This window comes from Conger conger, chromosome 13 (genome assembly GCF_963514075.1).
Source record: "Conger conger chromosome 13, fConCon1.1, whole genome shotgun sequence".
Taxonomy (NCBI): Eukaryota; Metazoa; Chordata; class Actinopteri; order Anguilliformes; family Congridae; genus Conger; species Conger conger.
Genome location: NC_083772.1, coordinates 29357044 through 29385005, shown reverse-complemented (window position 1 = coordinate 29385005; position 27962 = coordinate 29357044). Strand labels below are relative to the sequence as shown.

The 27962-nt window shown below is 43.8% G+C and overlaps 1 protein-coding gene across 1 annotated transcript; it reads right to left on the bottom strand.

The window, feature by feature from the left end:
• Positions 1-594: 594 nt before the first annotated feature.
• LOC133107531 (extracellular calcium-sensing receptor-like) lies at positions 595-27962 on the bottom strand. Its single transcript, XM_061216518.1, has 13 exons — positions 27715-27962; positions 27294-27447; positions 26946-27007; positions 26524-26724; positions 26239-26398; positions 25585-25961; positions 24783-24922; positions 3882-4062; positions 3422-3707; positions 2332-3141; positions 2015-2242; positions 1642-1765; positions 595-1505 (listed from the first exon to the last, which is right to left on the bottom strand). The coding sequence occupies exons 1-13, from the start codon at positions 27960-27962 to the stop codon at positions 595-597; spliced, it is 3882 nt and encodes a 1293-aa protein (XP_061072502.1).

Genomic DNA, 27962 nt, shown 5'->3' with positions numbered 1-27962 from the left:
TTCTTTCAGTACAACTACTCCCTCTTGTGGTTTAATGGCAGTGTTGCAGATTAGGAATGTGATTCTGTTACATAAACTCCAATAAAATCTAAATAACCCTGAGTGTACACATCCTGTCAATCCTGTAACATCATAATATAATCTACATACATAGTTTAAGGTGCAGTAATATTCTAGGATGCATTTTACAGATATTATGTAATTGCTTGGTATAATTACCAGCTGTCCTGTAATTACCATCATCTGCCTAGCTAATTAATGCCTATCAAAACAAAAAGGGGGCGTTTTTGTATTCCCGACAGGTAATATGTTATACTGCACTGCAACTATTTTTTATTACCAAAAATGGATTACAACCAAAGATACAGATGCAGGTTTGAAACATTTTATTTTTCTAAAACTAAAATATATCACATTACATTACATGTTATTTGGCTTATCCTTTTATATAAAGCAATTGACAGTTGATTAGACTAAGCAGGAGACAATCCCCACTGGAACAATGTGTGGTTAAGGGCCTTGCTCAAGTGGAAAATCAATATTGCACAACATTGAAAAGCCTATACTTTATTTTATATTCAAGGAGTAACGCAATTAATATCGTCTTTCGGATTTGGGCATAAGATGCCTCCTGGTGTTTTTCTCTGGTTTAAGCAGTATTATGTAACATTTGGGGAAAAACAGACAGGCCAGGAGTCCGAAGCTGGACGCTAAGATGGCGAAGATCTCTGTGGCCGTGGTGTATTTCCCGGGTGAGCTGACATAGGCTGGGATAAAGGCGATCCAGACGGCGAAGAAAATTAGCATGCTGAAGGTGATGAGCTTGGCCTCGTTGAAGTTTCCCGGGAGCTTCCTGGCTAAAAATGCCAGCAGGAAGCAGAGGCAGGAGAGCACGCCGATGTAGCCCAACACCAGCGAGAACGCCAGAGCTGAGCCCACGTTACACAGGAGGACCACCCGAGCGCTATCGCGCATCAGTAGCCTCTGCGGCGATGGTGGGGACAAGGCCGACCACAGGCTGCAGATAAGCACCTGCATCAGAGTGCACAAGAGGATGATGGCTCTCTGCCTCTTTGGGCTGAACAACTGCATCACCTTGCTCCCGGGGAGGGTGGCCCGGAAGGCCATCAGCACCACGATGGTCTTGCCCAGGATGCAGGAGATGCAGAGGACGAAAGCTATGCCGAAAACGCTGTGGCGGAGCATGCAGGACCACGCGGTGGGCTGGCCGATGAAGGCCAGTGCGCACAGGAAGCACAGCATCAGCGAGCACAGGATCAGAAAGCTCAGCTCCGAGTTGTTGGCTCTGACTATGGGTGTGGTCCTGTGGCAGACGAAGATTAAGCCCACCATAACCGTGCAGCATGCGCCCAGTAGGGCCACGGCGAGGAGCGTGACACCCATGGTGTCCCTGTACGACAGGTATTCCTCCTGCTTCGGAACGCACTCGTCCCTTCTTGCGTTGGACCAGAACTCCGGGTGGCATTTCAGACACTCTATGGCATCTGGAAAAACGAAAAGAGCTTGTATGGCATGCAAATATTTTCCATGCGCTGCAAGCTCAGTGATTTAAGCTCAGCCGACCAGAGCAACGACAGTTTGTCCTGCGTGCAAAAAGTATCTCGGAGGATAGAGGATCACCTGTCTGATTACTGATTTCCCCAGCTGTGCATATAATGCAGTCATAGCAGCAGGCAGGGAATTGGGGCTTGATGGCTTTGCGGGTTCCAGGGAGGCAGCTATTGCTGCAGACAGAGTAAGGGACCTGTAGGACAGAGTACATAAGAGCTGTGTGACTCAGGGCAATGCAGCACACAAAACTCTATTGAGAACATTTAATGGATTCCTGGCAGAAAATCCTGTTTACAGTCAGAAGTAAATAACCAAAAACGTTGCTTAGAGTCATATACTGCATGACCAAAAACACATTTGCAGTAACTACAATATATAACTGAAAAAAGATCTTAGATGATTACTGAAAGCATGAATTTTGTCAGGAATTTTAGATGATTACTTGTTTCTGTTGTCCATTCCACACAATTACATCTTCATAAATTTCTAGTTTGTGGGTGAGGGACAGTGTGCCATCAAATCTACCCACGGTGACAAATTCCACTGTTCCGTTCCCTGTGATTTGCCAGTTAATGAGATCGTACATTGCCACAGGGTCGCCGTTCTCATCAAACTTAATCCGTTCTCCAAAGCTGGTGGAAAACTCCACCTGCTTTAAATAGTGTAGAAGCTGTGAGAAAAGAGTGTTTTTAGAGAATAACTACTTGGGGGAAACCTACATTTACTGAATAACATTGAATGAAAGATATGTGGCTTTACCTGCCATGGTTGTATGCTAGCAGTGTTAGGACAGGACCAGCCCAGGAAAGGGCCTTTGCCTGGTTCACATTTAAGCATGGAATCCAGGGCATGAGCGATGGCGTAAACCCCCTTGTAAACGTTGTATGAAATCCTGAGCTGAGTGACATCGGAGTAGATGTTCTGTGTGCTGGCTAGCTGTTCAGTGCCCACGCAGTGAGGCTTGTCACTCCTGCCTGCTTCTAAGGAGCACCCGAAGGTTTCCTCCCAGAACTCAGAGAAGAAGGGGTCATCCTGGGCCATAGAGGGGTGCAGTCGCAGGAGGAAAGACTGCAGCCCGGAGATATCAGCCCTGCGTATGGCAAACCCGACCGAGCCCTGCAGGATGGGATGGAAAAGTGGACGGGAGAGCACAGCAGCGGTGATCCAGGCCTCGCTGGCCAGCCACTGGATCCCTGTCAGGTTCTGTCTCAGCGCCTCCCTGAACAGCGCCCCCGCATCCTGTTCCAGGGCGAACACCAGCACCACTCGGGCCCCTGAGAGCCGGATCCTCTCCACGATGCGGGACATCCGCACCGCTGCGTGATTTTTCGGGATGATCTCATGGAACGCCACACAAACCCCCAGCTTTTTCACCTCTGTGTTGAAGATCTGGACGCCCTGACGGCCGTAGGCATCATCCCCAGCCACAGAGCCCACCCAGGTCCAGCCGAAGTGACGCACCAGTAGAGCAAAGGCGTCAACCTGGAAGAAGTCGCTGGGCATAGTTCTCAGAAAGGCAGGGAACTCATCCTTGTTGCTCAGACATGCACAGCTGGAGAAGTAGCTTACCTTGAAAAGAGGAAGGAGAGCTAATAAACCAGTATCAGCCTTGCCTCAGACTCAACAGCCTCTTACAGCAGCAGCCTCCCCTGAACAAACAACAGACTCTGACAGAAAGCATGTGCCATGCTTTTCAAGTCATAAACTGAAGTGAATGTTTTACAACTACGAGTATATGACTATATGCAAAATGAAGTGAGCCAAAGCAAAGCAAATGTATAAAACAGTAAGACTTAGCGATTGAACACTGAACCAAGACAGGTTTTTAAAATCACTGGCTGTTGCTTACCTGTGGGACATGAAAGATGCCCAGCAAATGTGCCACAACTAAGGACAGAGTGGAGCCTCCATCACCAATCACAATGGGTACCTGTGGCCTGCAGTGTGTCTCTCTGCTGCCCTCATCCTGCTGACTCAAGAGGGTCATAGCTGCCCGGAGTGCATGAAAGGGCGTGCTACAGGAGTCGTAGATCTTGTAGCCCAGGGTCACATTTGGGAGCAGGCGACCATCTCTGTTGATTTCTTCTATAGCGAAAATCATGGTCTGCATCCACCTGAATGTTCTGAAGTTAAACCTGGCGACAGAAGAGATCCCAGGGTGCAGTGATCATACATCCTGGAGGAGGTAAAAATGTAGCCATTCCAATCACACCACACACATTCACATCTTTCTAACTTCACTCAACCTTAAAAGAATGTCACCGGAGGAGTGTTCCCTAATCTCCGCAGACACAATCTCTCTCACTCACTCCGCACACAGTGTGGGGTCAGGCTCAGAGGTGAAGGACAGGCCAGGTTCCAGCACTGAGTCATGGAGGGAGAAAAGCCCCCCTAGAGTGATGTCACCCTCCCTCACCAGGGCTGGGAGGGGGTCATATCCAGAGAGGGGACGGCATGTGCGCAGCTGCTGCTGGGAAGCGGAGAGGAGGACTGAGGAAAGCGTGCAAAGAATGCCCCACATTCGAGCATGCATCGTGGTCCCCCCGCAAACTCTACAGGAGCTTCTCTTTATAGTCATGGCCATCTCAGCAGAGCCCAGCCCCACTCCCTGGGGTGGGATGATGTGGGGGTGTAGTGGAGATGGAGCAATCGGATGTGCAACTGCAAATAATAACAAAAATCCAATCACTTCTGCACACAAGAAGCTAATAGAAGGAGACGTGTGCTATTTTTACTTTGAAAGGCTTCTGCCTCACTGGGCCAAAAGGGAGCCCTTCTGAAGTAAGAGAAACAGGGTCATTTGACTTTGCATGCAAGGAGTACACAGCATTCAAAGAGCACACATTACAGATTTCCTGAGTGGAAGGATACTTTATTTAATACGTTTTTGATGGACACACATAATAACAAGGGCTTGAAGGAATCTTGTTTTAAAAAATAGCGCACCAATGGTAGTGCTTTAAACTCAAGCCCGGAGATCCCTATCTCCCTTCCTGTTGCTCAGAGCAGAAAAAGACTCTCAGTAGTGTAACTTAACCTGTGCATTAATGAGTCATTAAGGGCTGCTTTGTGCAATAAGTGATGCTGGTGTTTGGGAACAGATCATTACGGCAGTGCTGCAGGCAGTGTGTGACTGCTGGGGAGACAGCCAGTCGAGCACTGCTGCTTCAGGAGTGACTAATCTGCCCTAATGCTACCATGAGACTGCACCTGCACCTCCCTAAGAGAGTTAATAGTGCATACCTACCTACAGCTCCATTCATTCGGTTTTGCACTCAGTAGCAATTTAAGGCTAAATATTGTAAATGCTATTTCCATTTCAGAAGCACTCATTCTGATGCAATTCTTATATACAGTGCTGCAAAAAAAATATTTTCTCTATTATCGCATATTTGTCACACTGAATGGTTTCAGATCTTTAGACAAAATGTGATATTTGACAAAGGGAAACCAAGTTGGCAGAAAACACTTTTTTATTATTATTCCATTTATTTTATGAAAAAAGTTACACTCATGTAAAAAGGTAGTTGCCCCCTTAATTACTCAACTAATTAACCGAATTGATTAATAGATTCAGCTGATTGAAATCAGCCAGGTTTTATTGTGGCCAGCCATGGTGAATCAAAATCTTAGAGGCTCACATTGAGCCTGTGCCATCAGAGTGAAGTAATCACCACAACATTTCTACAAGCAGACTATGCCACAATCAAAGGAAATTTGAAAACAGATGACACAAAAAGTAGTTGAAATATATAGGTCTGGAAAGGCTCCACAGAATCACAGTGAGAGTCATTCTTTCCAAATAGATGGAAGACTTCCGTCCTGCTAAAATTTCTTCAAGAGCACAGTGACAACTCTTCCCCATTCTGACATTTGTTCTGAACAACTGCTGAACCTCTTGAACACATCTGCATGCCTAATAATGTATGTGAATAAAACACACCTGAAGGTTAATTTTCTTTACATTTTGTATCAAAAATCTGTTTTAATAGAAAACATGTGTCTGGACAAAAAGATATGCAGATGTTTTGTATTTGGAGATTTGAGGACACTTGAGGACATCTGGTTATAGGTGGAATTTGAATGCTTGTTGATATCTTTCCCATATTTTGTGTAGAAGTTGACAAAATCATAAAGTAGAATATAAAGTATAAAGTAGATCTGGGTTAGAAATTGAGATATTCACTGCTAAACTATAAAAACATAAGGTATTTTTTTATTCATTTGTATTCTGTATGTACATGTATACACAAAATATGTGTCTCTGACATATATTTATTCCGTTTGAAGTTTCTGAATGGTATAATCCACATGTGAGCAGTAAATCGTTTTTTAGATATTGACACTTTTTATAGGACAAGTACAATATAGGTCGAAATTGCCCTCTAGGGCAGGCAAAGTGGAAAGGGTTAAAGGCAAGCCAGCATGTTCTTTCTTTTCCATGATGGACTGTGGAAGAACATGCTGTTTTGTTATAATTAATTACACTATATCCTTTGATATAACCAGTTTTTTTGTTACTGTCACATATATCATTTGTATAAATGCTCATATATACATGCATTAACTCTGTATCATGAAGTACTTGTTTTTACTTCATTAAACATTAATCTGTATAATGATGTTCTTATTTTTTTAGATCATTCTTGATTTCAGTATTGAGTTTGTTTGGAATCAATATTAGAGTTCAGCAACACCTGACTGAACCTACTGAGGAGGCGCAGTTTGGCCTCAACAGGACCGAATCACGTGATTAATGCATAAATTGTCACGTTTCAGGTCTGTCTCACCATGTTTTATGTTGATTTATGTTTATTCATGTTGTCTTAGTCACGTAGTGTTTTATCATGTATTATGTTGTCTAGGTTCGTCATGTTGTTTAGTTATGTTTCGTTACGATTTATTTTCTTGTCATGTCTAGTTATGTTTTCATACGATTATATTACCTGGTTATGTTGAGTGATTATCGTCTTAGTTTCGCTTTGTGTTATGTTTCGATGTATGTTTATTGTTACGTTTAACTGGTCGTTGTTATGCATACACTTTTACATGTTTTTCCGCAAACCTTGCGTTCCGCCTTTTCTCTCTCTCTCTCTCTCTCGTTCTGTCCTTCACTCCCCTAATGTTCTATTTGTCTATTTACTAAAACTACTAACGCTAGATCAGGATTGGGTAGAAACTAACAAGACTAATCATGTGTTCATGTTTCCTTACGTTTCTCGTGCATGTCATTTACTAATTTACTAATGCTAGGGCAGGATAGGTTTATTACTAACGATTACTAATCTCCTTGTTAAACTTGTCATCCATCGCACCTGTTTTCCATTTCCTTGCTACGCTCTTACTAATTGTCTACACCTGTCTACACCTGCATTTATAGCCCAGTCGCGCAACTGTTCACTGCGAAATTGTCTGCCTCTGTCTTTTCACGCAACTCTTGAGCATTACTTACAGTTTGATTACACGTTACGATCCACGCCTGTTTACTGACCATCGACTATTGATTTCTGTTTTGTGACCTTCGTTTTGTTTCTCGACTACGTCCCCGCCTACCGTTTTTGTACTTTTGCCCCGCTGATTGTTTCATGGTTTCGACTCCCGCTTCGCCCACGACTACGCCTCTGCCTGCCGTCCGCCTGTTCATCTGCCCCGCTGACTGCTCTCCTGCTACCGGACCTCCCTGCACGCCTACCGACTACGAGATTGCCTCTTCCCTCGGCACCGTGCTTTTTCTTTGTTTTGTATTTGTTTGGCTGGATCTTCGTGTATGGACTTTGCTTGTATTGACTACGCTCCTGGGACTCGTCCCGAATAAAGCCCTAACGGGACTTTATTTTACTATTGTTTCTGAGTCGTGCATTTTGGGTCCAACCCCCACGCACCCGTCTCATAAATGTATTTCACTTGTAGGCTGTTGCTATTGTAGGGGTCCTCGCACGGGACTCCAAATTATGTAGGGTCCTCGCACGGGACTCCAAATTATGTAGGGTCCTCGCACGGGCCGCCAAATAACGCAGGGATTTTACTCTCTACGAAACCGGGGCGCCAGTTAAACGTTGTGTTGCAGTATAACTGCGAAAAGTAATCAGTCTCATAAAATTACTGTTATCAGAAATATCCAACCACAAATATAGTATTTCAATTAATTAAAATAACCAATATTAATGATTGAACATACCGATAACCTGAAGGTTGGAAGTTCTTCGAAAGACTGCTTTAACTCGGCTCTCATGTCTATGCGATTCCAAAACGGACACCGGGGTTTAATAAAATATATTTATTAAACAAACATACAAACACATAACAGATAAACTAACGGGAAGTTAGTAAGGAAATTTAGTTGGGTATGTGTGTGTGCGTGTTTGTGGCGCGCGCAAGCGCGCGTGTCGCTAGAGTTCTGGGTGTGGTAATGAGTTAGAGTTAGCTGTGAGAAGGGACTACTTGCGTAGTTTTACTCTATATATGCGCAAAAGACGGCGAATCAATTCACGTACATATATATGTAGCTAACCAAACACATTACAATGGTTGGATGGTAAATATTGAAACACAGATTCACAAAAACAGTTAAGACTAAACTAAACACTGGCTATGCCTGAATGTTTGTTTTCTTACTGAGTCCATACGCATTGCTGGATCCAAAAGACATGCTGTCCTTGTAGAAGCGGCGATGGTGCTGTGAATGGTGTCTGGGAGTGATGCGCAGGCTGGGGTGTTCCCGTCTTAGCGTCTTACCAGCGTTGTCGTCTGATCCGCTGGTCCTTTTCCAGGTGTAAAAGTTCGTTGCTGTTTCGTTGTTGTGAGCTTTGCTGGGGTAAACTGATGTAGCGTTCCGCGTACAACAATTTCCACTCACTATAGGCCACGTAGTTACCGCGAGGTAACTGGGTGCGTCCGTAGGCCTGGTAGTGCGCTGTGCAGCCTTCAGCCTCTGTCCGAGTCTCGGAGCAGATGAGCTGAAGCGACTGGCCAAAAAGGGTGCGTCGAAGAGAAGAAGCAGAAGAAGAAGCAGAAGAGCCAGAAGAGAGATCCCAAGAACGTGTCTTGCTCTTATACGGGACCGTTTATTGCTCCCGCCATTACGGGATTGGCTGAACCAAGTTAGACGTCATTCGTGGTGGACGTCGCAGAATTTTCCTGTGGGAATGTGGACGTTGTAGCCCCTACATCCCCCCTGTGGTCTCAGGATGCGGCTGAAGCCAGTGTTCCTTGAGAGCATAAAAGTCAGTTCACAGTCCACAGGTCAAGTACATTGGGTCGGTAACACAGTTCACAATTGACTGACAAACATCCAGGCATTTATCAACAATTAACTAAACTGGTCTAAAACACATGATACAAACAATGTGAAACACTAAGGTCGAACAGTGAATACATTGTCACAAAACATGAGAAACCTTGGTGAAAGGGTTAGTCGTTTTGTTAGTTCAGGTGTTTTGTTAGTTATTGGATGGTGTCCAGCCAACCTTATGGCTGTGTAATCAGGAAGGAAATGGAGAGGTGGTCTCATTTCTAAATGATGTGGTAAGCTCACAAGTGGTCTTGTCTTGCTTGGGGAAGAGGTGGAGTAAGGCACACTGGGGTGTGGCAATATACTTTGCCACCCCCCTTTGGTAGGAAAGGTGTGCAAAAGAAAGTGGTCAAAGCTTCAGCTGGGAGTCTGCCTGTGAGGAGACCACGGCTATAGATCAGTCTTATTCAACGTCTTTTGATGGAGGTTGAACAAGACCAGATAGCTCTTTGGAGTGGTTACTCAAGGCATACACACTACTGAACAAAGGTTAGAGGCTTTAGTTGTCCTCAGAGGAACTGAAGAAGCTCTCTTCAGACAAGGTATCTTCCCTATCAGAGTCATGCTGGTGACTCTGAGGCTTGGGCCTACCGGGTCGGTCTTCTCTCCAATTCCGGCTGGAATCAGAGTGTGAGAAGCGACCACGGTGGCTCTTAACCGGGAACTTACTCACATGCCGTTGTTTTGAGCCATTTGATTTTAATGGGGCAACTTGGGAAGTGCCGGCGGGCTTGGTTGGAACAACGTGCTTAGCTGTTTCCAATACCTCGTTCCTGGGCACAATCCTTAAAGTGTCCCAGACCATTTGGGCTTCATTTCTTAATTCAAGGGCTGAGTGTTGGCCCCTTGAAAACAGTGAAACATGAGTTCGGACGCAGGGGTGCAGGTTGTGCACAAAAAGGGATTTGAAGGCTTGATCTTCATCAAAACCTGGTCCGTTTCTGCCCTGGAAAAATGCATGTTTAAGTCGTTGGTAAAAGTATTTTGGTCGTTCTGTACGGCTATGTTTAACCTCCACAGATTTGATCATGGCTGTGGCCTGATCAAACCATGGCAGGTACTCAGCTACCAACGCTTCACAAACCTTGGGATAGCTGGAACGAACCTGTGGTGGAAGTTGTTCCATAAATGTATGGATCTCTCTGGTAGAGGTTTTCCATACAAGTCGGACCTTTTCTCGATCGGTTGCCCTGGGCAGATCCGAGAGACAGTTGTCAACTTCTCTCAAGTAACTCTGAATGTTAAATTTGGAGTCCTTGGGGTCAAATGTGTGGACATACTTCGCCATGGCCTCTAGCTCCTCAAAGCGAAGACCCTGTGAAGTTGCACTCGTCTGCCTGTTTGGAGAAGGAGAGACTGAAATCACATTTGAATGTGAATGCGTTTCATGCGGAGCTCGACGTCCTCGGTTTGGTTTAGGGGGTGGAGCTACAAAACAGTCATTCTCACAATGGTTGGCAGAAGATGAATTGTCGCTGTCAGTGTACTGAACAGAGCTGTCACCTATCCTCTCAGTTATAAAGGGAAAGCTAGCGGGATTAGCGTTGCTTTTTGTGTGCCCAATTAATAACGTTAGATCTCCTCTACCGTGTCCACGGGAGGGTTCCCTGACCTCCTCACGAGAGGGGTGGGCATGGAAGGTGCAGTCCTGTACTTGCCTGACTGTTTCTCCCTTGCGGAGATGGACCACCGTTGGGATGGAGTCCCCCCTTTCCCTCTCCAGGGAAGAGGTGGGCAAACCATTGCATGGGTGGTCAACAGCACTGCAATCTGAGGAGACTGACGAGTGTCCATCAGAGCAAGTTGTGGAACCGGGATCTGACAAACCCGAATCAATTTGTGACCCCCCTTCCCCTGCCTTGTGGTGTAAGGAGGAAGCAGGAGAAGTTGGAGTTGGGCAAGCCTGAGAAAGCAGGCTTACAGAAGAGAGTGGATGTGGTAGCTTGTGGCATCCACTCTTCAACTGAAATAATTCCTCTCTGTAGGAACAAAGATCTGATTCGGCTGAATGCAGATCACGCAAGTATTGTACTGCTTTCTTGCCAACAGTTTGAAGCTCAAGTAAAACACTGGTGTGTTGTCCTCTGAGGTATGCCATCTCTGAGTCTAAGTTTTTGTTGCTCTGAAGAGCAAGACTAATCTGTCTGGCAAAATTCAAGACCAGACAACTTAGAATTGGGTCTTTTGACTGGGTGGGGGAGTGACCTTTCTCGTTGATTAAGGAGAACATTTCTTTCCTACAATCAGTGAGGTTCATCTGATTCAGGAAAGCTACGTAGCCAGGTGCTAAACCTTGGGCTAAAAAGGAAAGGTACTCATCAATAGATATGGGTTCCATATCTCACGCCAAATAAAGCTAAAAGCTGAATCAGTAACTTAAGAGGGTACTCTTGAAGTTAACTATTTCACAAGAGCCTTGAGCTCCTAAAAGTTGGCAATGAATTGTTCACCAAAATCACAATCCAACATACAAGTTGTGATGAAGGATAAAGAATTTAAAACGCTCTTTGAATATTCTCTAACTATCGTACAAGGTAGCTATAGCATCACACAGGGACTCGAGTTGCACTAGCGGTACTGCAATGCAACAACAGCAAAATGAACAAACATATGGCGGATATTCAGACCGTAAAATAGGAACTGTGATGCTGATCACATTAATCCTAAATACCAGAATGTGATTGGTTGAAATTACAATTAAATTTGGATTTAAATGTAAAATTCAATTAATTATTAAAATTACTTTGACCAAGTAATTATAATTAATAATACAGTGCGGCTAATAATACTATTATTGATAATACGTATTATACCGGAAGGTAAATGCCAATCAACAAACTACCGTGTAAGATTACGAATGTAATGCCACAATGTTACACGAGGGGGCAGTATATTGAGAAAGCGGCTCATGCAGGCTTTCAAAAATGGTACAAGGGTGACATCTAGCGGTATTTTCAAAAGATTGCACTGGTGGCAATTTAGCTGAGAAAGAATGCCGAGAATTCGTTCTGGAGGCACGTGACATGAGCCAAAGCTCGTCTTTCTCACGCAGAGCTCCAAATTAGGATGGGGAATTCGTTATGAAGTCACAAGACATGAAATTTGAGCCAAAGCTAGTCTTCCTCACACGGGGCGCCAAAATATGTAGGGGTCCTCGCACGGGACTCCAAATTATGTAGGGTCCTCGCACGGGCCGCCAAATAACGCAGGGATTTTACTCTCTACGAAACCGGGGCGCCAGTTAAACGTTGTGTAGCAGTATAACTGCAAAAAGTAATCAGTCTCATAAAATTACTATTATCAGGAATATCTAACCACAAATTTAGTATTTCAATTAATTAAAATAACCAATATTAATGATTGAACATACCGATAACCTGAAGGTTGGAAGTTCTTCGAAAGACTGCTTTAACTCGGCTCTCATGTCTATGCGATTCCAAAACGGACACCGGGGTTTAATAAAATATATTTATTAAACAAACATACAAACACATAACAGATAAACTAACGGGAAGTTAGTAAGGAAATTTAGTTGGGTATGTGTGTGTGCGTGTTTGTGGCGCGCGCAAGCGCGCGTGTCGCTAGAGTTCTGGGTGTGGTAATGAGTTAGAGTTAGCTGTGAGAAGGGACTACTTGCGTACTTTTACTCTATATATGCGCAAAAGACGGCGAATCAATTCACGTACATATATATGTAGCTAACCAAACACATTACAATGGTTGGATGGTAAATATTGAAACACAGATTCACAAAAACAGTTAAGACTAAACTAAACACTGGCTATGCCTGAATGTTTGTTTTCTTACTGAGTCCATACGCATTGCTGGATCCAAAAGACATGCTGTCCTTGTAGAAGCGGCGATGGTGCTGTGAATGGTGTCTGGGAGTGATGCGCAGGCTGGGGTGTTCCCGTCTTAGCGTCTTAGCAGCGTTGTCGTCTGATCCGCTGGTCCTTTTCCAGGTGTAAAAGTTTGTTGCTGTTTCGTTGTTGTGAGCTTTGCTGGGGTAAACTGATGTAGCGTTCCGCGTACAACAATTTCCACTCACTATAGGCCACGTAGTTACCGCGAGGTAACTGGGTGCGTCCGTAGGCCTGGTAGTGCGCTGTGCAGCCTTCAGCCTCTGTCCGAGTCTCGGAGCAGATGAGCTGAAGCGACTGGCCAAAAAGGGTGCGTCGAAGAGAAGAAGCAGAAGAAGAAGCAGAAGAGCCAGAAGAGAGATCCCAAGAACGTGTCTTGCTCTTATACGGGACCGTTTATTGCTCCCGCCATTACGGGATTGGCTGAACCAAGTTAGACGTCATTCGTGGTGGACGTCGCAGAATTTTCCTGTGGGAATGTGGACGTTGTAGCCCCTACACTATAGTAAAGACCATCAAAATCTCTTTTGCAAGGGGACCTCAAAGTGTATTTATTTGAAACTTCAAGCACTTCCTTACTTACCTGCTTTCTCTCCATTTTATGCTTGTACATAGCACAATATACTAATCCCAACTAACATAGAATTTGTACAGGACTAATTATACTAACACACTAATATATTCGTCTAACTAACAAACTAACATTCACTAGTTTTGGGTATTTGTAATTTAAATCAATTAAGTAACTTACCAATGCATCTCCAGTTTTAATTCTGTTCTGTAACTCTGCCTCCCTATTCTATCCCTGATTACTTGCTTAGTTTCAGCAAAGTATTCACACCTGTCTCTCCGTATCTCTGCATCTCCTGATTCTGTGCAATTGTCTACTCCCCAGTCTGGAGGCGTTTGTATTACATGTGTGTCATTGTGAATCCAGTCCACGTTTTCGTTTCCCCCTCGTTATTGTGCCATTAACCTTTCATGTGTCCCACCTGATGTTTATTTGTTAGACTGCCCTCACTCCCATGCCCCGCCTAGTTGGTCTCATTCCCCTGTGTATTTATACCTGTCATTTTCAGTTGCACCTTGCTAGTCGTCTTGCCCTGTTTTTTGAGTCCCGAGCCCTTTATTCCTTCACCCTGTTCTAGCCCCCTTATTCCGAAGCCAAGTTATTTCAGTCATTCCCACTGCTGCGCATGAGATGGGATTAGGCCGTCTAATTTAATAAATTAATGTTAAAAAACACTACGAGATGTTCAGGGCTTGTGCAAAATTGCGTGACTGCTCCGCCACTTCAGCAAATATTTTCCAGGACAAACACCCAGCTGATCAGTGAATGTTGGCACGTATGCACTTGTGGTCAAGAAGTTTATGAATCTGGGAATGTATACTTTTATCTCGTACCTATTTATAACTGAGTATTTCATTGCAAAATAAAGGAGTACATTTTCGCCTACATTGTTTTGTTTCTGTAGCACTTTATTTTTGCCAAATTATGAAAATAAACTATTTGATTAGATTGAGTGTCCCTAACTTCTACTTCTAGCTCCTAGAAGGAATATTTAAGGGGTTGGAATGTCCTTAAATATGGTAAACCTCGATCGAGGTTCCAGGTCAGGAGCAAGGAAATGAAAAAACTGGAGAGAAATAAGCGATTGGAAAGAGCCCAGAGTCTTGTTTTTTGTACCTGCCTGATTGGGAGCAGCTACAGATTTTTGGGTGAGATTTTACCAGCTGAAAGAAGTCTGACTGTAAAAACCTCATAAAAAATGGTTGCTGAAAACAAAAATAATGAGAACAATGATTGGACAAACATGGCATTTGAGGGGAGAAAATACGTCACCCCTAATCTTCCACTGAAATTGCTAGTTTGCAAATATGTTCTCGCCTTCAGACTTGCCAATTATTACAAAATGTATGCCCTCTCCTGCTGTACAATAAGTATTCTGTTCCTTTATATTCATCTTCTGCTTCAATCACTAGCTAAGTGTGATCAGTATTGGCTTTATTATTTATTTATAGAATGAGTTTATGTATCTTCACTATGTACTGAAATTCCTTTGGTAGTTCACATGCTTCCATAGTTGACAATGCAATGCTTCCTTTGGCAGACACAGACAGCTTGACATACATGGCAACAGTTACCGGGGATGGGGCCTTGTGATGGGTCACAATTCATACACAATTTGATCTTATACACAGGTGTCAGAATAATGTCCAGGGGGGTTGCAGTGCTTGAAGGTTTTCAGTGATTTTTAGTACCAGTGAAGTGATAGCTGAGAAATACACACACCTTGGTATCAAGGCCTTAAATGACTGTTGATTAAAAGTAAAACCGTAAATACATGCGGCCCTGCAGAACCTTATTTTGACACTCCTAGTATAAGGCAGTGGTTCAAAAACTCAGTCCTGGAGTACCCCTGTGTATGCTGATTTTCTTTCCAACCACAGTAGCAATCCAATCATTTTAACAAGCTGTACATTTTTATTAATTTTGTGCTTTTCATGTTTAGAGGGATTACCTACCCTCTTAAACGACATTTTGTGAGATACACACCATGAAATGTTCATGTTCATTTTCTGCTATATTGAAAACAATGCATACATTTTGCACAAAAATTTCATAAAAGTGGTTAATTATTTTACCTGACCAACTAAAGACTGCAGTAAATCAGTAGGCTCCTAAGTGCCAAAAGTAACCATTTGGATAGTTACTGAAGAATTTAAAGAAAAGGCAGGTGATAACAAGGCAAACCTGGATTCTGTTGATATGTTTAAGGAAACAAATTCAATTAAACGCATGTTCAACTACCTAATTATGAGCCTGTTACTTAACCCTCGTCTTTTATTTGTTACCTGTTCTGATGTAATTGTTTGCACAATATGGACATGGTCATTTTATTATTCATGCCATTGCAAAGCTATTAAGCACAAAATTAAGAAAGATTAATATCTTGTAAAAATTATTTGATTGCAATTGGGGTTGGCCTGTAGCGCAGTGGTTAAGGTAAATGACTGGGACACCAAGGTCGGTGGTTCTAATCCCACTATAGCCATAATTAGATCCGCACAGCCGTTGGGCCCTTGAGCAAGGCCCTTAACCCTGCATTGCTCCAGGGGAGGATTGTCTCTTGCTTAGTCTAATCAACTGTACGTCGCTCTGGATAAGAGCGTCTGCCAAATGCCAATAATGTAATGTAATGTAATGTAACTAAAACCAGCATACACGGGGTACTCCAGGACCGAGTTTGGGAACCAGTGGTGTAAGGTACTGCACTGTTTGTGTTTCACTCATTCACATTATATTACATTAATCGCATTTGTCAGACACTCTTATCCAGAGCGACGGACAGTTTATTTGATTAAGAAGGAGACAATCCTCCCCCGGAGCAATGCAGGGTCTTGCTCAAGGGCCCAACAGCTGTGCGGATCTTATTGTGGCTGGATCAAACCAGCGACCTTGCGTGTCCCAGTCATTGACCTTAACCACTACGCTACAGGCCACCCGCCATTCAGAATGAAAACTGATTTGAACAAAACAAAAAACATGTGGGAGATGCATGATTTTTCAGGTGACATTATCTAAGTGGAAGGTTAGCATTGCTTTCACAATTCAAGCAAACAAAGTTTCCTGGCTCAGGTTCCCCATGGTGTCCTGTTTATGAACGTGACCTCAGCTACACCACCAGCGGGACATATGTCATTCTGGACTTGCCTGAAGTGATTTTAATTAACAGCGATCTGTGAACCCGATGAAGCGTAAAAAGTCCTGATGGGAGGGAGGGGTGGTGTAGTGGGAGTCCAATTTACTAGTGATCTTGGGGGAGTGGACTCAGGTGTAGCAGAGCCAATTTGGCATGTGGAGACAGGTAACTGTTTTTCTCTGAAGTAATGATGTCTGTGCGATGGGCATGCAGGAGATGCAACCTTCGCTGTGATGTTGCATCATAATGAATGTACTAGACTGTATGGGTGGGGGTGGGGGTGGGGGTGGGGGTGGGGGTGGGGGGGGGGGGGTAACCCTGAGGGCAGGCAAGATAATTAAAATAGAAACAACAATAAAAACAACATTTAATAGCTGCAGGCTATTGTTTCCTTGTCTCTTAGCTCCAATCTCCAAAATGCTATTATTGAAAGAGGAAAATAGACATTATGCATTTATTACAGGTCCTACACTGCTGTCCTATCTAAATTATTTCAAAACTCACCCATCATGAATGAGGTATCATTATATGAGAAAGTAACACCTGAGTAGTAGAGAGAGATCGCAATCATTCCTCTTGCTTCTTTCCTTACAGATGTGTTTTCTGACATGGCTGTACTGAGCAGACATAATCTTATTATTCTGACTGTTCCTCCTGCCTCACCTTGCCTCACCTCAGGGACACTCACATCAGGGAGAAGTGAACTCATTATAAAAAACACTTTTAATCAATTTAAAACAGATTATATGAAACATTCAGTGTGAAAATCTCAATCTCAGGGCAAAAACTAATCCCTTCTACATGCCAGATCCACTCCTGTAAATGTGTATTCATTCTAATTTCTCATAAAAATATTAATGGTTTGTGCACCTGTTAGTACACTGTTTGTGCTAAGGAGCTGAGGAAGATCTAATCAAAATGCACTTATGATTTGATTATGGGCAGGCAAACGTGGGTGATATGAATTTGGTGTAAAAATGTTTATCTATATTGCACAATGGCAATAGAGCAAAAGCTGAATGGAGCCTCATTACAGTGTTGGAAACAGGATGTCCTCAGTAAAACATGCCACTTCATGCTGTTTCAGCTTTGCACCACAAGAGGGCTTTAAGCCAAAGCAACTTACAAAACTGCATTTCACAGGGTGAACAAATGCCACTAGAGCTAAAAACAGACATGATAATCAAATAAGTGCCACCTTCAAGTGCACCCGTGAAATAATGTTTTTATAAACCGAAAGATTGAGTTTTAGTACCAAAAGGTGGCACTTTGATGGTGTCAGGCAATTTTGATTGTGTCCTAAATATCATGCATCATGATACCATATATCATTCTATGGTGGGGAGAAGAATGAAACCATGACTGTTCTCATAACAGGTCACCAACAATATTTGCTTCTGAGAAATTATTAAATAATTATAAAACAAAAATATGCACCAATAGTCTCAAAGATTTTGCACCCTGAAGCCATAACCTCTTCATTTTCTTTCTTTTCTATGCCATTTCCTTATAATAAGTAATATAAATAAGTAACACAAGATGTAAAACTTGTACCTCCTAAGCAAGATAAATTGCAAGTAGAGGTTACTGTAGTCCAGGACTCCCAGCATGGATTCTCTTGAGGATCCCTATGATAGACAGCATGTTGTGTCTTTCTGGCTGTCTGATGGACAAAGTGTAAACTAGTGCACAAAGCGCACAAACTTAGTGCAGGTATAAGAGAGATTTCTGTATATAGTCTTGATTTATAGAGTGTCAATGACTGAGAAATAAGAAAGTTTCATCTTTCATTTCCCCTACAAATTATTCAAATAACTGCAACAATCCTTGTTTGAGAGGGTATTACTATATATCATGCAGTGGTTTTGTGTTTCATTTGGTGCTTCTATCTAGGGAGATCTGCCAGCCAGCGGGAGATTTTTTGTCATTAATTGTTCACACAACCACCACCAGGTGGCATATGCGCACAGAGCAGAGCAGTCTGATGTGCTTGCAGGTTCCAACAGTATGGGGGCAGCAGTGCCATCATGAGAGGCATACATGAATCAAAATAAATACAAACCACCTGGTGCAATCACACTCAGCAGAAATTAGCTCAGCTGTTGTAAGCCAGCTTCTTGTCAACAAACAAGCTATCTTTGTAAGAAGTGCATTTAGAAGGGAACATGGACCTTTTAATGTTATCATTATGAGCCTGCCCATTATGGTGTACAAGAAATTGGTTACGAATTTACTATTTTATTTTATTCGTAAGTGTACTTTGATATACTTGATTATTTGATAATGCCACCACATTTACAGTTGATCTTCCCAGCACATGGGAAGTCATGAAAAATTGTATAATTTAATGTTTCATTCTGCTGGAATTAGTATAAAGCAAGGAAATTCAAGTAGCCTATTATTACTAATTTTATTTTATTTTTTATCTGCAAAATTTTGGCTGCTCAGGCTATGTTTCATTTGTGAGTAAAAAACAACATGGGTTACATTATGAGTATTTGAAATACATTCTTTCATATTGAGCCCCTGAAGTTTAAAGAAATCACACAGTTATCCGAGATGATTCAATGCTAGATTCGTAGTTCACGTTTATGAAATGGAGTAAGGCCAAATTTAATTAATATAGTAACAAACAATATTTTGATAGGTGTAAACAGCTGGCTTTTTGACACATCCCTTGGCTAAACAGCGCATTGGTTACTAACTTGTATCAGCAATCTGGATAAATAACGCCTTTCTTTTTTCTCTATCTTGCAAGAAGTCAGGGTATGGTCTTTGTCTTGACTAGTTAGCTAGCTAACTAGTTTTACAACAGGCAAGGTCAGATTTAATGTTTAATTGTTTCATATTTACAAAGTTGTCATCCCAGTGTTTCTCTATATGGCCGTTGATGAACGTCTGCCAACAACATTTGTGAAGGACATGAGCAATACAATCAGAAGTTCTGGTTTTGTTTTTTCACCCACGTTTCTGACATTTTGAAACTTTTGCTGGGCATTTGCGTCAGCTGTCATTGACTGTGCCAAGCACCCGTTGAAACTGAGCCCACCCTATAAATGGAATGTAGGATCTAGGTTATCCTCCCTTTTAAGAATCGGAAAAAGGCTTATCCACTGTGTGCCTGATTACATTGGCATTACAGTCCCAAACACAACATGATTTCGGCATAGTTAAATAGCTAACTGTTTCTACACAGCTCTGGTTTAGTCGATTTTAAAGAAATGTAACTTCATTCCGCCACTGAATGGCCACCTGGAAGTATCTTGGCGACCTCTGTTAACTAACATTCTGATTTGTCTGATAGCTTTGCCCTTAATATACAAATATGTATGCATTGGTACTAATCAGAAGACACAACTTGAGAGATATTTGTGTGTAGATATATAAAACATGTTTGTGAATTGTCTCTTATTTCTGGATCATGTTAATAAATCTCCATAATTTGCCATCTCGATGCAGCCAAGCCGTTCCACATTTAAAATTGCTTTGTATCAGCTAACAACTGTTTACAACTTCGCTACATGCCACAAGATAGCTGTTATGAGTCAACCTTCTCTTACTAAAGTCGTATCAAATAGTAAACGTGTGGTGCATGGTGGAGCTGGTCCAGACTGCAATTTAAGCCTGTAATAGCCTACAAAGTATTTGGAACTAGCATTGGTATAGAAACACAGATGTTGTTAACATTAGCTTAGCATTACCTCAGCTAGGCGACGTTAGCTGTTCACTTCTATAGCCGGACAGGGATGTAAGTTTGTTTGTTAACTTCATGTAGGGAGGGGAAAATGGAGCTTTAGAATGTACTGAACATGTGAACGCAACAATACATTTCTCACAGAAAACATAGTTTATCCACTTTTTTACTTCTCAGCAGTGGTGATAAAACTTCCAAGAAGTAAGTGCTAGTGTGTTGTTGGCCTTTACTGGTCCCCATATGAGGTTAGTATGATGTAGCAAGCATAAGCCAATAGCACTAACTCATACAATTTGCTTTTCAACAGTAGGCTACTTGGTCAGTAGAATGATAAAAATGAAAGCATTCGATTACGGTCAACCAAAGTACCAAAACTTTGTCACACCATCCACAAACAGCAAAAGTCCTACTATAGGATTTATTTTAATCTTTAAAAGTTATAAAAGAGATGCCAGTGCTAACGAGATTAAGTGCTGTGGTGGAAGATATACCCTATACCCTCACATTTTCCACCTGGTGGTGGTTGTGCGAAAAACCCAAAACCACTATGGATTATGGGCAATCTTGCTACAAATGACTTTACATTACCTTACATTAATGGGATTTGGCAGACACTCCTATCCAGAGCGGTGTACAGTTGATTAGACTAAGCAGGAGACAATCCTCCCCCAGAGCAATGCAGGGTTAAGGGCCTTGCTCAAGGGCCAACGACTGTGTGGATCTTAATGTGGCTACATCGGGATTTGAACCACCGACCTTGCGGGTCCCAGTCATGTGCCTTAACCACTACACTACAGGCCGAAATGCAGTGTGACTGCCCCTACTATCGGAACCTCATAGATATTATTTCCTGGTCGGTGACATTCTTATTGCAAAGGCAAACTGCCAAATGAAACACAAAACCACTGAATGAATTTAATCACAATGTATTTATCTGTATTATGTGGAATTATTTCATAGCCGGATGATGGGTTCCATCTGTAATAAAAGTCTGAGAACCACTGATATAGACCACTGCAAGGTGTAGCAAAATGATAACTTAAATGTACAACTTTTTATTTAGAGCATGTAGGATTATATTTGTTATTTACAGTAGTAAATTATATGTAAAGTATAAGAAGGTGTGGACTGCCCCACCTTTTCAGTTGAGGCTTGTCCACAATGTTGTTTGTGAACTATTTCTGTAGAAATAAATCCTATTTCTTTTTTTTCTTTTTCTTAAAGAAAAATACAGAAATACACAGACACATGCAATATTTCTTACTATTATTTTTTGTTGCCATTTACATTGTATATTCAATCACATCTTGGTTTGTTTCCAGATATTGCCTTGTATTTCCTCTCACCCACCCTTACAGACTAGTAGATTAACTATGATGCAACATCATAGAGGAGGTTGCATCTCCTGCACACCCATTGCACAGAAGTAATTATTTCAGAGATAAACAGTTACCTGTCTCCACATGCCAAACAGGCTCTATTACACCTGAGTCCACTCCTCAGAGGTCACAAGTAAATTTCTGGGGCAGGACTCCCACTTCACCACCCCTCCCTCCCTCCTTTTTACACTTCATCAGGTTCACAGATCGCTGTTCATTAAAATGTCACTTCAGGCCATTCCATTATAACATGTCCCACTGGTGCTGTAGCTGAGGCCAAATTAAACAAACACCACAGGGATAGGCTAGTTGTTTTCACTGACTTGACACTGACAGTGCTAACCACTGAGATGATGTCACTGTATTTCACATACTTCCCTCTTGGTTTCTGTTGTCTTCAGGTCTATTTTCTTTCTAAATGAGAGAAACCTAAATAGCACATTTGGTGAGGGGTGTCAAACTCAGATTCTGGAGTGTCTGCATGTACTTTTCGTTACATTACTATTATTTAGCAGACACTGTTATCCAGAGCGACATATACAATTGTTCTTTGCTTTTTTTTTTTTACAGGTGGTTAAATACTGATGCTTGCTGAAGTTATGTACTGAAGTGTTAATTCAGGTTAAATCCTTGCCCAAGAGTACAACGTCAGTTTCCTACCTGAGAATCAAACTTGCAACCTTTAGGTTACAAGCCCAGTTTCTTACTCAGCAGACAATGCAACACCTCAGAACTGGAGTCTGACACCCACATATGACACTTAATTGTGAATGATCTCTAGACATGATTATGGAATATAGAACATGCTAAAGTAAATGTAAACATTTCTTTCTTGGAACATTACTCCAGGATTTAACTGAATGAATTGGGAGACTGAAGGGGGTGTCATATAATTGCTGTTTTTTAACATCACACAGATGGTGATGTATGGCAGATGGGAATGGCAGTTTTTAAAAACATTTCCTTACAGTGTATATTACTCATTGCCATTCCCTTCAAATGATTTTGAAGATGAAAAGTGACATTTACATCACAGAGAAGGTTGTGTCTCCTGCACACCCATTGCACAGAAGTGATTACTTCAGAGAGAGACAATTGCCTGTCTCCACATGCTAAACGGGCTCTACTACACCTGAGCCTGTTTGCCATTGGGATTCCTTTGGGCAGGACTCCCACTTCACCACCCCTACCTCCCATCGGGTCTTTTTACGCTTCATCAGGTTCACAGATTGCTGTTAATTAAAATGTCACTCCAGGCCATTCCATTATAACATGTCCCACTTGTGCTGTATCATGAAAAACACCTTGGGGATCCTGGGACAGTTTTTGTGACAGTAGTATTAACAACCCACTGAGATGATGTCACTGGGAATCATTTCCAACTTGTCTGTTTTTCTTCAGATCAATTGTCATTCTAAAGAAAAGAAACCCAAATAGTACATTATGTGAGGTTCTAGAGGGCCATGTACTTTACTGTAATTGTTTGATTCCAAATCTAAAACTGTGACAAATCAGAAGCAAATCAAGACATAATGGGTCTTTGTCCCAAACATTATGGAGGGCACTGTAAGTATGAAGCCGCTCCAGGATGAAACCATAGACATGCATATAACAAGAGAATTTTCTGCATAGCGAACTGAGATTGGTTCATGTAGATTAGTGAGGTTATCGATTGGCTACGTATGTTTGACAGCAATATTTTCATGTAAAAAATGTAAGACTTTGGTTGATTCCATTGAATCATTAATAAAGCTGCTTTACACATGTTGGAAAATAAAGATTATGTCCATCCATCCATCCATCCATTATCTGAACCCGCTTATCCTGATCAGGGTCGCAGGGGGCTGGAGCCTATCCCAGCATACATTGGGCGAAAGGCAGGAATACACCCTGGACAGGTCGCCAGTCCATCGCAGGGCACACGCACCATTCACTCACACACTCATGCCTACGGGCAATTTAGACTCTCCAATCGGTCTAACCTGCATGTCTTTGGACAGTGGGAGGAAACCGGAGTACCCGGAGGAAACCCACGCAGACACGGGGAGAACATGCAAACTCCGCACAGAGAGGCCCCGGCCGACGGGGATTCGAACCCAGGACCTCCTTGCTGTGAGGCTAAAGATTATGTCAATAACTGTATTTCTTTTTTAGTTTACAGAATGTTTGTACATATTTATCAAGGGTGCCAATAATTCTGGAGCCCACTGTATATATTTTACTCACAAACCCACTTTCACAGATTATGCATGCCATGGCTTCTCTACATTGAGAAACCACATATTAGGTCTATTCACACTGTCCTTAGACCAGGGCTAAGAGCCTCCTAAGTGAGTGTTCACACTTCAAAAGTGGGCTAGCACCAACTTTAGCCAGAGCTAAGGCTCCAGAGCAGGGTTAGCACAACATTTTCTGGGGTTCCCCCAAAAATATTCTCAAGCACAGTGCCAAAATAACCAGTGTGATCACTTAGCCCAGGGTTAACAAATGCTTGTGTGAACAAAGAATGAGCTATCAATGAGATAATCAAGGGCTAACTACAGTGCAGTGTGAAAGATGTATTTTGTAATTCCACTTAAGCCACATATTGACAATGTATTTTCATCATAGTACCTAAGCAAGTATAAACCATGTGGAACACTGATGTTCAGTGTGTCAGGGCTCAGAACAACAGGACCCAGTAGCAAGACCACAGAAGTGTGTTTGTATAAGAACACAGAGTTTTTATTATCAACTTGGTTGCAGAGTATACAGGCGAGGGTCAATAGCCAGAAGGGAATAGGCAGTTCGTTAACGAGTGTCCACACAGAGGTTCAGTATTCCAGAAGAGAGAGATAACTGGGATAATCCAAAACAAAGTAGAAGTCACAGGCAAAGGGTTGATAACTAATGGGCAAGCCAAACAAAAACCGAATCCATAAACGAAAGTCAAAAAGCCAAAACAGGTTGATAAACTACAGATCAAAACAAGACAGATGGGTAAAGCAAGAGGTGTAAGTCAAAGACAAAACGGATTGTAACAGGAATCAATCAGAAAATAACGAGGAATCGGCGAGTAGAATGACAGTAGACAGGAAGGAAGTACATATAAGGACTGGGAAGGCAGAGACACGAAACGAGACACAGATGAAACGAATAAATGAATGGAACAAACATGGAAACAGACTATGGTGTGCACAGAGGATAACAATACATGGAAACACTAAAAACTAAGACAAAAATGACACAATGAAAAACACAGAACCTGACAGAAGCCCTTCCCCTACAGGAGACACCCGGCACCTCTTGTGTCCATTTCAGGGTGGTCCTTGAAAAAGTAATTGATGAGGGCGGTGTCCAGGATGTGGCACCCAGGAGTTCTCCTTGGGCCCGTACCTCTCCCATTCCACCAGGAGCTGTCATCCCTGGCCTTGGGGATGAACCTTCAGCATGCGGGGACAGTGTAGACAGGGCCGCCTTCGACGAGACATGGGGGAGGGGGTTTGGCCAGAGGCCTAAGTGGGGAGGTGACGTAGAATTTTGCCTGTGAAACATGGAACACTGGATAGATGCAGTGTAAGGGAGGTGGGAGCAAAGTCTGACAGCAGATGGGGTAAGGGCACGGGTGATGGTGAAGGGGCCAATGAATCTGGGGGCTAGTTTGTGGCAGGTGGAGTGGAGGGGAATGTCCTTGGAGGACAGCCAGACTCTCTGGCCGACAATGTAACGGGGGGCAGGGTGGCGGTGGTCAGCAAACTTTTTCATCTTTGTTACATTTTGTGTTCCATGTTTCCTTTCGTACAGAGCAGTTATAGCCTTCTTCCAGGCCTGACAAACGAGTTGGGCTGCAGGTACCTCTATGTCCTTCTCTTCCTTTGGGAACAGTGGTGGCTGATAGCCCAGGCAGCAGGTGAATGGAGACAGAACAGTAGAGGAGATGGGTAGCAAGTTGTGAGTGTATTCAATCCACCCAGGAGGCCAACGACTTCATCATGCGGCGGAATGTCTTCTCCAACTCCTGGTTGAGACACTCCATCTGCCCATTGGTTTGGAGGAGGAAGCCCAACAAGCATTGTGGTTTGGCGCCAATGAGCATGCAGAATACCTCCCAGAACTGACTGGAGAACTGAGCGCCTCGATCCGAGGGCACCTCCAGGGGAAGGCCGTGCTGGCGGAAGACGTGTAGAAACATTCAGCCATTTCTTTTGAGGAAGGGAGCATGGGCAGGACGACAAAGTGTAGGAGTGGAGCACTCAGGACAGGCGGCGATGAAGCGATGAAGTCAGCTATATCAGGTTTCACAGATGACCACCAGGAGTGGCGCCCCAGGAGAGCTACCATAGGGTTGACCCCAGGATGACAGGCGAGACAGGACAAGGTCAGCGGACGGACCGCTTCAGGGACAAAGAGCCAGTTTTCAGGTGTGCTGTCCGGGACAGGATAGCCCCTCAGGGCTTCCTCCACTTTTCTGACGATGTTGAGCTGTGTGGCGACGACCAGGGTACAGGAGGCAGGATAGTGGCAGGTTCTTCATCTACTTGAAGAGCTGAGAGTGCGTCAGGTTTTACGTTCTGTGAACCAGGCCAGTAGGTCAGAGTGAAGCGGTTGAAAAACAGGGACCACCAGGTCCGAACGACAATGGTAGCCCCTTCCAGCAAATGGTGCCATTCTTCAAACACCAACTTAACTGCTAGCAGTTCCCGGTCGCCGATGCTGTAATTCCTCTCCGTGGGCCAGAGGCAATGAGAGTAGAATGCACAGGGATGGACCTTGTTGTCCAGGGCTCTTTGTGAAAAAACTTCTTGAGGGTAAACTGCTTCTCAAGATCGGGCATGGCCAGGACAGCAGCGAAGGAGAAGCACCTCTTGAGCTCAAGGAAAGCTATGTTGGCGGCAGTGGTCCAGCAAAAGGTGACTTTGCTGGAGGTCAGGGCAGACAGGGGAGCAGCGACAGAACTGTAGTTCCTGATGAACCTGGCGAAATTGGCCAATGCAAGAAAGCATTGAAGCTCCTTGCGGTTGGTGGGAGGAGGCCAATTAGCTACTGCAGAGGTATTTTCCTGGTCCATTTCAATCTGCCCCCAGAGACGACCCAGCCGAGGAACTGGATGGAGGATTGGTGGAACTCAGACTTCCCGGCTTTGATGACCAGGCGGTTCTCCAGGAGGCGATGGAGCACTTGGCTGACGTGTTCCTCCAGAGTGGCATTAAAGATGAGGATGTCATTGAGGTACACAAAGACGAACCTGGATGATAATTTTCTGGGGCATTGAAAGCCGTCTTCCACTCATCTCCCTCATGGATATGGACCAGGTGGTAGGCATCGCAAAGATCAAGCTTGGTGAAGTATTGGCACTTCTGCAGGGATGGGATGAGAAGGCAGAGGAGATGAGTGGGATGAGGTAGCGGTTCTTGACTGTAATGTTATTGAGCCCACGGTAGTCAATGGAAGGACGTAGGGACTTGCCCCTCTTCTCCAAGAAGAAGAACCCGGCTCCGGCTGGAGAAGAGGAGGGATGGATCAGACCGCTGGGGGGGTGGCACAGTCGTATGAGCGGTGAGGAGGTAGGGAGCAGACCCAGGTCTTACTGAACACCTGTCCAACGTCATGGTAGACAGGTGGGACGGAGGACAGGTCAGGATGGGTTTTGCCAACAGCAGGACAGGAATCAGGCTGACTGGAGGCAGACAGGAGACAGGACTGGTGACAGTTGGGGCTCCAGCCCATGATGGGTCACCGGACCCAGTCCAATTATCTCCCATTGGATCTGCAGCAGGGGAGGTGATGGTGTCGAGACTGCGGCCAAGGGTGCACCATTGAGTGCATTGGTGCTGAGAGTGTGGAGGTGGGGACTCCCAGCCGACGGATCAGAGTAGAGCAGATCAGGTTGGCGTCTGCCCCGGAGTCGATCAGGATTCGCACTTGGTGGTGAGCCCCCTCCCAGAAGATGTAGGCGAGTAAAGTGGATCTTGAGGTTGAGGGGGATTGATCCATGGGACCTGTCAGGACCCCCTTCACTGACGGACGTTGTCTTTTAATGGACAGTTATTACCGCGGTGACCAGGTCCACCACAGTATAAGCAGAGGCACTCTACCACCCGCCTCTCTTTCTCCTGTAGTGAGAGATGGGTTCGCCTCACCTGCATGGGCTCGGGTTCTGGTTCAGGAGGGCCTGGAACAAGGAACTGGGGGAGGCTGGAGATGGTCAGGTTCCTGGGCATGCCTGGTAGCTTGCCGTTCCCTCAGCCGAGTGTCCACTCTGATGGCCAAGTCAATGAGGGCATCGAGGGAGGTTGGCAGATCACAGGTGGTCAGCTGGCCAAGGATCTGCTCTGAAAGCCCGTTCTGGAAGGCGCTCCACAGCGCGGTGTGCCCCCATCCGGCCGTGGCTGCCAGGGTCCGGAACTCAATGGAGTAGTCTGATCCCAAGCGATTGGGAACACCCTCTTCATGGCTGAGGAGAAGAGGGCGAAGCTGTAGCAT